Raw genomic sequence first — 12,533 nt, 5'->3', positions numbered from 1 at the left:
AATACACACTAACCAAGCACGGGAACGCAGAATACACACTAACCAAGCACGGGAACGCAGAATACACACTAACCAAGCACGGGAACGCAGAATAAACACTAACCAAGCACGGGAACGCAGAATAAACACTAACCAAGCACGGGAACGCAGAATAAACACTAACCAAGCACGGGAACACAGAATAAACACTAACCCGACACCAAGCACGGGAACGCAGAATAAACACTAACCAAGCACGGGAACGCAGAATAAACACTAACCAAGCACGGGAACGCAGAATAAACACTAACCAAGCACGGGAACGCAGAATAAACACTAACCAAGCACGGGAACGCAGAATAAACACTAACCAAGCACGGGAACGCAGAATAAACACTAACCAAGCACGGGAACGCAGAATAAACACTAACCCAACACCAAGCACGGGAACGCAGAATACACACTAACCAAGCACGGGAACGCAGAATAAACACTAAACAAGCACGGGCACGCAGAATAAACACTAACCAAGCACGGGCACGCAGAATAAACACTAACCAAGCACGGGCACGCAGAATAAACACTAACCAAGCACGGGCACGCAGAATAAACACTAACCAAGCACGGTGCTCCTTCATTCTTATGCTTTTTGTCGTTGTAGTGTTGAAAAGTGTAAGGGGTCCACATCTCACTACCACGTATGCATGTCTGGAAAGGACCCGTGAAGTGTTCCGCACACCAAGGCCCTACATGATTGATTTATAGGTTCTTAATCTCCCAGCTTCACAATACATTCCTTTGTAAGCAGTTACTCAGTGGTAAACGTTTAGAAGTAAATCATAAAAATATATATATAATTTTTACTGGCAAACTACCTTGAATTGTAAATCTTGTTCTCCCACATGCCAAAGATAACACTTGGAAGCAGGATTTGCCCTGAGGCAGGAAAGCACAGGCACAAATCTAACAGCGGAGCCTAAGAGCTCCGCGTTTGGAAACCAAAAATAAATAAATACGCGTTCTGAATAGCTGCTATGATACACATTGTTTTACTGGCTGCCTCCCTTAAACTGACAGTTTCTGAGAAATTAATAATTAGAGGCAATGGCTGGTGGAGGTGGCAGGGTGTGTGTGTGAGTGTGTGTGTGTGTGTGAGTGTGTGAGGCAGTGGGGTGTGTGTGTGTGTGTGAGTGCCTAGCAGTGGTGTGTGTGTGTGTGTGTGAGTGTGAGTGTGTGTGTGTGTGTGTGTGTGTGTGTGTGAGTGTGTGTGGCAGTGGGGTGGGTGTGTGTGTGTGTGTGAGTGCCTAGCAGTGGTGTGTGTGTGTGTGTGTGTGTGTGTGTGTGTGTGTGTGTGTGTGTGTGTGTGTGTGTGTGTGTTCAGGTTTCCGCTGGTCTGTTTGGATGATATGGGGGTTCAGGTTTACACTGGTCTATTTGGATGATATGGGGGTTCAGGTTTACGCTGGTCTGTTTGGATTACATAGGCGTTCAGGTTTACGCTGGTCTGTTTGGATGATATGGGGGTTCAGGTTTACACTGGTCTGTTTGGATGATATGGGGGTTCAGGTTTACACTGGTCTGTTTGGATGATATGGGGGTTCAGGTTTACACTGGTTTGTTTGGATGATATGGGGGTTCAGGTTTACACTGGTCTGTTTGGATGATATGGGGGTTCAGGTTTCCGCTGGTCTATTTGGATGATATGGGGGTTCAGGTTTACACTGGTCTGTTTGGATGATATGGGGGTTCAGGTTTACACTGGTCTGTTTGGATGATATGGGGGTTCAGGTTTACACTGGTTTGTTTGGATGATATGGGGGTTCAGGTTTACACTGGTCTGTTTGGATGATATGGGGGTTCAGGTTTACGCTAGTCTGTTTGGATGATATGGGGGTTCAGGTTTACACTGGTCTGTTTGGATTACATAGGCGTTCAGGTTTACGCTGGTCTGTTTGGATGATATGGGGGTTCAGGTTTCCGCTGGTCTATTTGGATGATATGGGGGTTCAGGTTTACACTGGTCTGTTTGGATGATATGGGGGTTCAGGTTTACACTGGTCTGTTTGGATGATATGGGGGTTCAGGTTTACACTGGTTTGTTTGGATGATATGGGGGTTCAGGTTTACACTGGTCTGTTTGGATGATATGGGGGTTCAGGTTTACGCTAGTCTGTTTGGATGATATGGGGGTTCAGGTTTACACTGGTCTGTTTGGATGATATGGGGGTTCAGGTTTACACTGGTCTGTTTGGATGATATGGGGGTTCAGGTTTACACTGGTCTGTTTGGATGATATGGGGGTTCAGGTTTACGCTGGTCTGTTTGGATGATATGGATGATATGGGGGTTCAGGTTTACGCTGGTCTGTTTGGATGATATGGGGGTTCATGTTTACGCTGGTCTGTTTGGATGATATGGGGGTTCATGTATATTAGAAATGGTTCACGCGCAGTGTCACTTGTCCTACTCAGGCTGCAATGAGGTCTCGAACACTACTTACATTTTGCCAATTATGATTAAAATAATTAATATTAAAATAACCTCTGCAATCTCTGCATGTGCAGTACAAAAGCAGTCATATGTTTTGCTAATAACCCCTACAATAAACCCTATTTTAAAACCTACTACTAAATTATCTTTCAAACCAACAATTAAAATCCCTTACAACAACACAAGCTCCCATAAAACCCACCGCTCCGCAGGGAACCTCACTACACACTTCTTACACAGTCCTTACAGGTTTAATTTTGTTGCTGAGACAGACAGTAGACCAATGACCAGTTTAAACTGGAGAATAATCTGAACTGGGAGTGGCACACTATCAGATCAATCCAAACCCAACTTCTTTTCTCTTTGGTTTAGATTTTCAATGCAGAACAAACCTAACCTGGTTTCTGTTTATCCTGCGTAGTGTCCAGCCTTGCCTTGGAGCACACCTAACCTGGTTCCTGTTTATCCTGCGTAGTGTCCAGCCTTACCCTGGAGCACACCTAACCTGGTTTCTGTTTATCCTGCGTAGTGTGCAGGCTTACCCTGGAGCACACCTAACCTGGTTTCTGTTTATCCTGCGTAGTGTCCAGCCTTGCCCTGGAGCACACCTAACCTGGTTTCTGTTTATCCTGTGTAGTGTCCAGCCTTACCCTGGAGCACACCTAACCTGGTTCCTGTTTATCCTGCGTAGTGTCCAGCCTTACCCTGGAGCACACCTAACCTGGTTTCTGTTTATCCTGCGTAGTGTCCAGGCTTACCCTGGAGCACACCTAACCTGGTTTCTGTTTATCCTGCGTAGTGTCCAGGCTTACCCTGGAGCACACCTAACCTGGTTTCTGTTTATCCTGCGTAGTGTCCAGGCTTACCCTGGAGCACACCTAACCTGGTTTCTGTTTATCCTGTGTAGTGTCCAGCCTTACCCTGGAGCACACCTAACCTGGTTTCTGTTTATCCTGTGTAGTGTCCAGCCTTGCCCTGGAGCACACCTAACCTGGTTCCTGTTTATCCTGCGTAGTGTCCAGCCTTACCCTGGAGCACACCTAACCTGGTTTCTGTTTATCCTGTGTAGTGTCCAGCCTTGCCCTGGAGCACACCTAACCTGGTTTCTGTTTATCCTGCGTAGTGTCCAGCCTTGCCCTGGAGCACACCTAACCTGGTTTCTGTTTATCCTGTGTAGTGTCCAGCCTTACCCTGGAGCACACCTAACCTGGTTCCTGTTTATCCTGCGTAGTGTCCAGCCTTACCCTGGAGCACACCTAACCTGGTTTCTGTTTATCCTGCGTAGTGTCCAGGCTTACCCTGGAGCACACCTAACCTGGTTTCTGTTTATCCTGCGTAGTGTCCAGCCTTGCCCTGGAGCACACCTAACCTGGTTTCTGTTTATCCTGTGTAGTGTCCAGCCTTACCCTGGAGCACACCTAACCTGGTTTCTGTTTATCCTGTGTAGTGTCCAGCCTTACCCTGGAGCACACCTAACCTGGTTCCTGTTTATCCTGCGTAGTGTCCAGCCTTACCCTGGAGCACACCTAACCTGGTTTCTGTTTATCCTGCGTAGTGTCCAGGCTTACCCTGGAGCACACCTAACCTGGTTCCTGTTTATCCTGTGTAGTGTCCAGCCTTGCCCTGGAGCACACCTAACCTGGTTCCTGTTTATCCTGCGTAGTGTCCAGCCTTACCCTGGAGCACACCTAACCTGGTTTCTGTTTATCCTGCGTAGTGTCCAGGCTTACCCTGGAGCACACCTAACCTGGTTTCTGTTTATCCTGCGTAGTGTCCAGCCTTGCCCTGGAGCACACCTAACCTGGTTTCTGTTTATCCTGTGTAGTGTCCAGCCTTACCCTGGAGCACACCTAACCTGGTTCCTGTTTATCCTGCGTAGTGTCCAGCCTTACCCTGGAGCACACCTAACCTGGTTTCTGTTTATCCTGCGTAGTGTCCAGGCTTACCCTGGAGCACACCTAACCTGGTTTCTGTTTATCCTGCGTAGTGTCCAGGCTTACCCTGGAGCACACCTAACCTGGTTTCTGTTTATCCTGCGTAGTGTCCAGGCTTACCCTGGAGCACACCTAACCTGGTTTCTGTTTATCCTGTGTAGTGTCCAGCCTTACCCTGGAGCACACCTAACCTGGTTTCTGTTTATCCTGTGTAGTGTCCAGCCTTGCCCTGGAGCACACCTAACCTGGTTCCTGTTTATCCTGCGTAGTGTCCAGCCTTACCCTGGAGCACACCTAACCTGGTTTCTGTTTATCCTGTGTAGTGTCCAGCCTTGCCCTGGAGCACACCTAACCTGGTTTCTGTTTATCCTGTGTAGTGTCCAGCCTTGCCCTGGAGCACACCTAACCTGGTTTCTGTTTATCCTGTGTAGTGTCCAGCCTTACCCTGGAGCACACCTAACCTGGTTCCTGTTTATCCTGCGTAGTGTCCAGCCTTACCCTGGAGCACACCTAACCTGGTTTCTGTTTATCCTGCGTAGTGTCCAGGCTTACCCTGGAGCACACCTAACCTGGTTCCTGTTTATCCTGTGTAGTGTCCAGCCTTGCCCTGGAGCACACCTAACCTGGTTCCTGTTTATCCTGCGTAGTGTCCAGCCTTACCCTGGAGCACACCTAACCTGGTTTCTGTTTATCCTGCGTAGTGTCCAGGCTTACCCTGGAGCACACCTAACCTGGTTTCTGTTTATCCTGCGTAGTGTCCAGCCTTGCCCTGGAGCACACCTAACCTGGTTTCTGTTTATCCTGTGTAGTGTCCAGCCTTACCCTGGAGCACACCTAACCTGGTTCCTGTTTATCCTGCGTAGTGTCCAGCCTTACCCTGGAGCACACCTAACCTGGTTTCTGTTTATCCTGCGTAGTGTCCAGGCTTACCCTGGAGCACACCTAACCTGGTTTCTGTTTATCCTGCGTAGTGTCCAGGCTTACCCTGGAGCACACCTAACCTGGTTTCTGTTTATCCTGCGTAGTGTCCAGGCTTACCCTGGAGCACACCTAACCTGGTTTCTGTTTATCCTGTGTAGTGTCCAGCCTTACCCTGGAGCACACCTAACCTGGTTTCTGTTTATCCTGTGTAGTGTCCAGCCTTGCCCTGGAGCACACCTAACCTGGTTCCTGTTTATCCTGCGTAGTGTCCAGCCTTACCCTGGAGCACACCTAACCTGGTTTCTGTTTATCCTGTGTAGTGTCCAGCCTTGCCCTGGAGCACACCTAACCTGGTTTCTGTTTATCCTGCGTAGTGTCCAGCCTTGCCCTGGAGCACACCTAACCTGGTTTCTGTTTATCCTGTGTAGTGTCCAGCCTTACCCTGGAGCACACCTAACCTGGTTCCTGTTTATCCTGCGTAGTGTCCAGCCTTACCCTGGAGCACACCTAACCTGGTTTCTGTTTATCCTGCGTAGTGTCCAGGCTTACCCTGGAGCACACCTAACCTGGTTTCTGTTTATCCTGCGTAGTGTCCAGCCTTGCCCTGGAGCACACCTAACCTGGTTTCTGTTTATCCTGTGTAGTGTCCAGCCTTACCCTGGAGCACACCTAACCTGGTTCCTGTTTATCCTGCGTAGTGTCCAGCCTTACCCTGGAGCACACCTAACCTGGTTTCTGTTTATCCTGCGTAGTGTCCAGGCTTACCCTGGAGCACACCTAACCTGGTTTCTGTTTATCCTGCGTAGTGTCCAGGCTTACCCTGGAGCACACCTAACCTGGTTTCTGTTTATCCTGCGTAGTGTCCAGGCTTACCCTGGAGCACACCTAACCTGGTTTCTGTTTATCCTGTGTAGTGTCCAGCCTTACCCTGGAGCACACCTAACCTGGTTTCTGTTTATCCTGTGTAGTGTCCAGCCTTGCCCTGGAGCACACCTAACCTGGTTCCTGTTTATCCTGCGTAGTGTCCAGTCTTGCCCTGGAGCACACCTAACCTGGTTTCTGTTTATCCTGTGTAGTGTCCAGCCTTGCCCTGGAGCACACCTAACCTGGTTCCTGTTTATCCTGCGTAGTGTCCAGCCTTGCCCTGGAGCACACCTAACCTGGTTCCTGTTTATCCTGCGTAGTGTCCAGCCTTACCCTGGAGCACACCTAACCTGGTTCCTGTTTATCCTGCGTAGTGTCCAGCCTTGCCCTGGAGCACACCTAACCTGATCCTGTTTATCCTGCGTAGTGTCCAGCCTTGCCCTGGAGCACACCTAACCTGGTTCCTGTTTATCCTGCGTAGTGTCCAGCCTTGCCCTGGAGCACACCTAACCTGGTTCCTGTTTATCCTGCGTAGTGTCCAGCCTTACGCTGGAGTGTCTCAGTTTGTTCCTCAGTGCTGATTACCTTTCGGTCCCTTCCCTGCCGTGGACTCCACTGTGCATTTGCTCCAGATCAGCATGATCCCCCCGGAATCACCAGTCAGGATGTCTCCGTTATTCAGGAAGGCCAAACACTGGATAAACTTGGGCTTCTCATATTTCTGGTGTAATCAAAAAAAAAAAAATACATGTGCTTTTAAAGACATGTGCTTTTAAAGACCTGACCCACACATCGCCTGAAGCTGACCCCCAATTAGACAGACAGCCAGAGGTATCAAAAGATAAGGACATAAGAAAGTTTACAAAGAAGCCGTTTGACCATCACTGCTCATCTGGTTTCTAGTGGATGATTAATCTGAAAAATATGAAAAGATCCCAATGACTCAGCATCAAGAACATGGCTAGGTGACCCAATCCATATCCTCACTACTCTCTGTGTAAAGAAGTTTCTCCTACCCTCTGTCCCAAGTCTGTCTCGGGCTGTATCTAGTCTAGTCGAACACAAATAAAATAAGATTGTGTGTTTCAAGTGCCCGCCTCACTTACCCCAAAGATGCCCTGCTTGCGTGCCAGGGAGGTGCCGCTCCACGTCCAGAAGAAGATGTGTGACTTTCCGCAGGTCACTATCGTGTTGGCATCCGTGGGGTGGAACTCCACCACTAGCACCACTTCATTGGTGGTCTGTGGATGAAACAGGACCAGGGAGTCAGTGCTGCTGCACAAAACACTGCGATCCCAGTGCAGTCCTGGCGCATCGCGCTTGCACAACCTCCCCTGGTTTGAATTCCCCGGCTACACTCACCTTGATCTCTGCGATCTTGGATTTCTTCTGCCAGTCCCACACCGTCATCATGTGCTCGTTGGAGTCGTCGATCACACACAAGTGGATCCCTGAATCCTGCGGAGATCCAACATGCGCTCAGCCACCTTCACCCATCAGACTGGAGCCAGACCATCATGTAGCATAAAACACACACTTACCTCCCTTGCCTTCTCGTTCAATTCAAGGGGTGGAGAGGTAGAAGGAAGGCAGGATGGAGAAAGGCAGAAGGGTGGGGTAAAGGGAGGAGGGGAGGCATAAGGGGCAGGACAGGTTTCTTCTAATCCTGTATTGTCAACATCACTTCTTTTCCCTTTCAGGTACATTGTTTTTTGCTAGTGTGTGCAATTTGTTGTCTTGACAAAAAGCTACTACTTCACTTGGTGGGGGGTGGGGTGCTGAGCAGCAGCTGTTTAAACTGCATCTTATTAGAGGGTTCATGAGGCATTTGGCAGCCGTAGAAAACAAACGAGTCACTCAGGCACAATGCCCACTTGTGTTTAGAAGAAACCAGACAAGATGCATGGCCTATAGTATAGGGATACAGCTAGTGACAATAAAACAAACAGTATTTCAGCTTACAGATTCATAAAGGATCATTTATACTTCATAAAGTCTTGCAAGCAGTCAATGAGTCCTGATCTTTATGTCAACACTATAGAGTGGAACACCTGGATGTGAATATCAGTAAGTCTGCTTAACCAGGCCTGGCTGTCCTGATTCTCTGAAACAAAGCCATTAGTAAGAACAGAGTGCAGTAAGAAGCAGGGACTCACAGCTTTGGAGAAGGCCAGCGAGCCGACCCCTCTCTCGAAGGTGCCCATGCCAATGATCTGCAGGGTGGAGAGGCTGACTGAGTCCCAGACCCGCACGTGAGGCTGGAGGGGCTGAGAGAGAGAGAGAGAGAGAGAGAGAGAGAGAGAGAGAGAGAGAGAGAGAGAGAGAGTCGTCAATAACAAAGCAGCCAGAACCACACACTAGATCACTGTGGATTCAACTACTCATCTCTACCAGGAGCTCTGCTTCAGGGGGTGTTTTTAAATCTAGACTGTGAAGGCTAACTCTCTTTAAATCTGGTAAGTTGTTTTTATGTCACTTTTTTACTACTTTCTTTGGGTGTTCTTTTGTAATGCCCTTTGGGGTGGCTCCAGCTGTGAAAGGCACTACATAAAGCCCAAGACTGGGTTTTTTTGTGGATAAATCGGTAATCCCCAAAGACATGGGTGCTATAATAAAGGACGGACGGACAATTCTAATGTTTTATTTATTTGAGGATGGATCAGTGGTGAAAGCCTAGTGTTTAAAGGGTTATTCGAGATCCCCCCACTTGCTAGACACTCAAATGAGCTCAGAAGGTTCACTTTAGGTTTTGACTGTTTCACCACTTTAGATGTTTTGGATTCATTAAGTTCATTCAAAGTCTTCACTTCCCTCGACCCCCGTGAATGAATAAAATAAGTGAATGAATGATTTTATAAAGGAGCAGCAGACTTACTCTTCCATCCTTATCTACTCCGGCGATCTGCCCCGTTGCGATTCGGATTTTATCTGGGTGAATGGCAAGGCTGTGATAAAACAAAGCAAGACAACAAGAACAAGCTTACTGAACTGGATCGATAGTGTCTGTACCTTTCCAATGAAACACATGGCTGTTCTGTGTCTCAGTACAGCTGCTGTTCCTTCAATGAAACACATGGCTGTTCTGTGTCTCAGTGCAGGTGCTGTTCCTTCAATGAAACACATGGCTGTTCTGTGTCTCAGTGCAGGTGCTGTTCCTTCAATGAAACACATGGCTGTTCTGTGTCTCAGTGCAGCCGCTGTTCCTTCAATGAAACACATGGCTGTTCTGTGTCTCAGTGCAGGTGCTGTTCCTTCAATGAAACACATGGCTGTTCTGTGTCTCAGTGCAGCCGCTGTTCCTTCAATGAAACACACGGCTGTTCTGTGTCTCAGTGCAGCCGCTGTTCCTTCAATGAAACACATGGCTGTTCTGTGTCTCAGTGCAGCTGCTGTTCCTTCAATGAAACACATGGCTGTTCTGTGTCTCAGTGCAGCCGCTGTTCCTTCAGGGTTAGACTGTAGTAGTCTGTGCTTTATTGTGGAAAACAATTAGAATGCGGGCATTTCTGCTTACTGTAATTTCAAGTGGTTTCTAAGTAGATGTCAACATACATTCCAGGGATGTGAATATGGCAATATGCTTGAATGAACTTTTAAGGACCGTGTTTCACTGCTACAGTAGCATTCTTAAAACAAAACAGTGAATCACATTTCATTTTAAATTAAAACATTTTAATATGTGGCAAGTTAATATATCTTCCAAAAATATTTAAATATGAAAAACCAGAAAGGAACAAAGAACCCACAAAGGCTTCAGCAGCCCGATGTGTGTCCCCTGTTCAATGGGGGTTTGGGAGACGCACCATTTGACGCAGTCGGTGTGGCCGAGGTAGTGCCTCTGCGTCCTCTCCTCGGAGTTGAAAAGCACCACGACGGAGGCGATGAAGTACACAAGCTCTCCCGTTGGCAGCAGAGACACGTTCGCTCGGCAGTCTCTCCCGCGGTACCCATAGCTGCACCGGGCCAGTCAAGGAACACAGCCACGAGCCACTGGGGAGAGGAGCCCACACACAGGGACAGCCACGAGCCACTGGGGAGAGGAGCTCACACACACAGGGACAGAACCACGAGCCACTGGGGAGAGGAGCTCACACACACAGGGACAGAGCCATCGAGCCACTTGGGAGAGGAGCTCACACACACAGGGACAGAGCCACGAGCCACTGGGGAGAGGAGCACACACCCACAGGGAGATGGAGACAGACAGAGGGACAGAGCCACTGGGGAGAGGAGCCCCCACCCACAGGGAGAGGGAGACAGACAGAGGGACAGAGCCACGAGCCACTGGGGAGAGAAGCCCACACACACACAGGGAGAGGGAGACAAACAGAGGGACAGAGCCACCGAGCCACTGGGGAGAGGAGCCCCCACACACAGGGAGAGGGAGACAGACAGAGGGACAGAGCATCGTGCCACTGGGGAGAGGAGCCCCCACACACAGGGACAGAGCCACGAGCCACTGGGGAGAGGAGCCCACACACACAGACAGAGGGAGACAGACAGAGGGACAGAGCCATCGAGCCACTGGGGAGAGGAGCCCACACACACAGGGACAGAGCCACGAGCCACTGGGGAGAGGAGCTAGAGAGGGATAGATTAAAGGATCTCAGACAGACAGACAGACATATGAAGGATAGATTAAAGGATCTCAGACAGACAGACAGACAGACAGACATATGAAGGATAGATTAAAGGATCTCAGACAGACAGACAGAAAGACATATGAAGGACAGATTAAAGGATCTCAGACAGTCAGACATGTGGAAGAATAGATTAAAGCAGCTCAGACAGACAGATAGACATGGAAGGATACACCCACTCTAGTTTGAGTTTCTCGGAAGGCAGCTCTGTCCGGGTGTCCTCGTAGTTCTCCACGTCTGAAGGAATGAACATGGTGATGGGCCGGCCCCTCATGAACATCTTGATGTAGTCTCCCTCTGTCAGGACGAAGCGATAGCACAGCGGAGGTGAGCACCCTGACACAGTCTCCAAGTCAAACACAAGGTCCCACTGCACTACTGGGGTCTAAGAGCGTAACATTTATTATGTGCTTCTGGTAACTACAAGCATTTTAACACACGTATTTGCACCCATTTATACTGTAATGTTGTGATCAAATAAAGATGATTTCACATATGAATTAAAACTACTATACAAGGGACTGGCTGAGTATATTGTATGAGCTAACGATCACAGTACCGCTCCTTGTGTTTCAATGTGAGCTGCCCAGTCCAGCTTCTCTGTCTGCTATAGGAATCATTGTTTACTTCTACTGTAAGCACACCTGGCAGTGTCCCAATCAAAACAACGTGTTATTTATGAAGGATGGGAAGAATTTACAGAATGCTGCGACGGTTCAGAAAAACCATAAAGAATTTACACAATGTTATAACGGTTCAGAAAAACCCTAAAATCTGGTTGTCTGAATTGTGATTAAGGAATGAGAATAAAGAAAAAAGACAAAATGATTGTTTCAGGTGGGTTTTTACTTCCTCCTCATTCACCCCAGGTAAAGTGAATATAAGCTTCACTACGAGTGAGGAAATAAAGGTACTAATCAGAGGATGGGTCACCAACAGCAGCTCCAAGGAGTCCTGGCCTCATCGCAATTCTCTCTCTCTCTCTGTGTCACTGACCAGGAGTGATCATGCTGGTGGATACAGTGTGGTTCTCTCTCTCTCTCTCTGTCACTGACCAGGAGTGATCATGCTGGTGGATACAGTGTGGTTCTCTCTCTCTCTGTGTCACTGACCAGGAGTGATCATGCTGGTGGATACAGTGTGGTTCTCTCTCTCTCTGTGTCACTGATCAGGAGTGATCAATGCTGGTGGATACAGTGTGGTTCTCTCTCTCTCTCTCTGTCACTGACCAGGAGTGATCATGCTGGTGGATACAGTGTGGTTCTCTCTCTCTCACTGACCAGGAGTGATCAATGCTGGTGGATACAGTGTGGTTCTCTCTCTCTCTGTGTCACTGACCAGGAGTGATCATGCTGGTGGATACAGTGTGGTTCTCTCTATCTCTCTGTCACTGACCAGGAGTGATCATGCTGGTGGATACAGTGTGGTTCTCTCTCTCTCTCTCTGTCACTGACCAGGAGTGATCATGCTGGTGGATACAGTGTGGTTCTCTCTCTCTCACTGACCAGGAGTGATCATGCTGGTGGATACTGCAAGTGGGGTTCTCTGAAACTGAATCAGGCTCACATGGGGCTGTGCTGCCTTCACTAATACTGGAAGACTCCTTGCTTGAAAGGGGACCCCACTACATGAGGACTGATTCAGGATTAATGAGGGTGATGGTCACTTCAGTACCCTTACTTGCATACTTGCCCAGTAGTCTTAC

General features: G+C 48.6%; 1 protein-coding gene across 1 annotated transcript in view; it reads right to left on the bottom strand.

Moving 5' to 3' along the window:
• LOC117411291 (echinoderm microtubule-associated protein-like 4) overlaps positions 1-12,533 on the bottom strand; it is a 77,130-nt gene that overhangs the window by 27,296 nt on the left and 37,301 nt on the right. The window contains exons 8-14 of the mRNA XM_059024806.1: positions 11,002-11,125; positions 9,992-10,141; positions 9,064-9,133; positions 8,345-8,455; positions 7,551-7,646; positions 7,295-7,429; positions 6,774-6,909 (exon numbers count right to left, since the gene is read on the bottom strand). Of these exons, the coding sequence (XP_058880789.1) occupies positions 6,774-6,909; positions 7,295-7,429; positions 7,551-7,646; positions 8,345-8,455; positions 9,064-9,133; positions 9,992-10,141; positions 11,002-11,125 (822 nt within the window). The remainder of the gene's footprint in view (positions 1-6,773; positions 6,910-7,294; positions 7,430-7,550; positions 7,647-8,344; positions 8,456-9,063; positions 9,134-9,991; positions 10,142-11,001; positions 11,126-12,533) is intronic.

Source organism: Acipenser ruthenus, chromosome 6 (genome assembly GCF_902713425.1).
Source record: "Acipenser ruthenus chromosome 6, fAciRut3.2 maternal haplotype, whole genome shotgun sequence".
Classification (NCBI taxonomy): Eukaryota; Metazoa; Chordata; class Actinopteri; order Acipenseriformes; family Acipenseridae; genus Acipenser; species Acipenser ruthenus.
The sequence above is the reverse complement of the archived record's forward strand: the minus strand, read 5'-3'. Positions and strand labels throughout refer to the sequence as shown.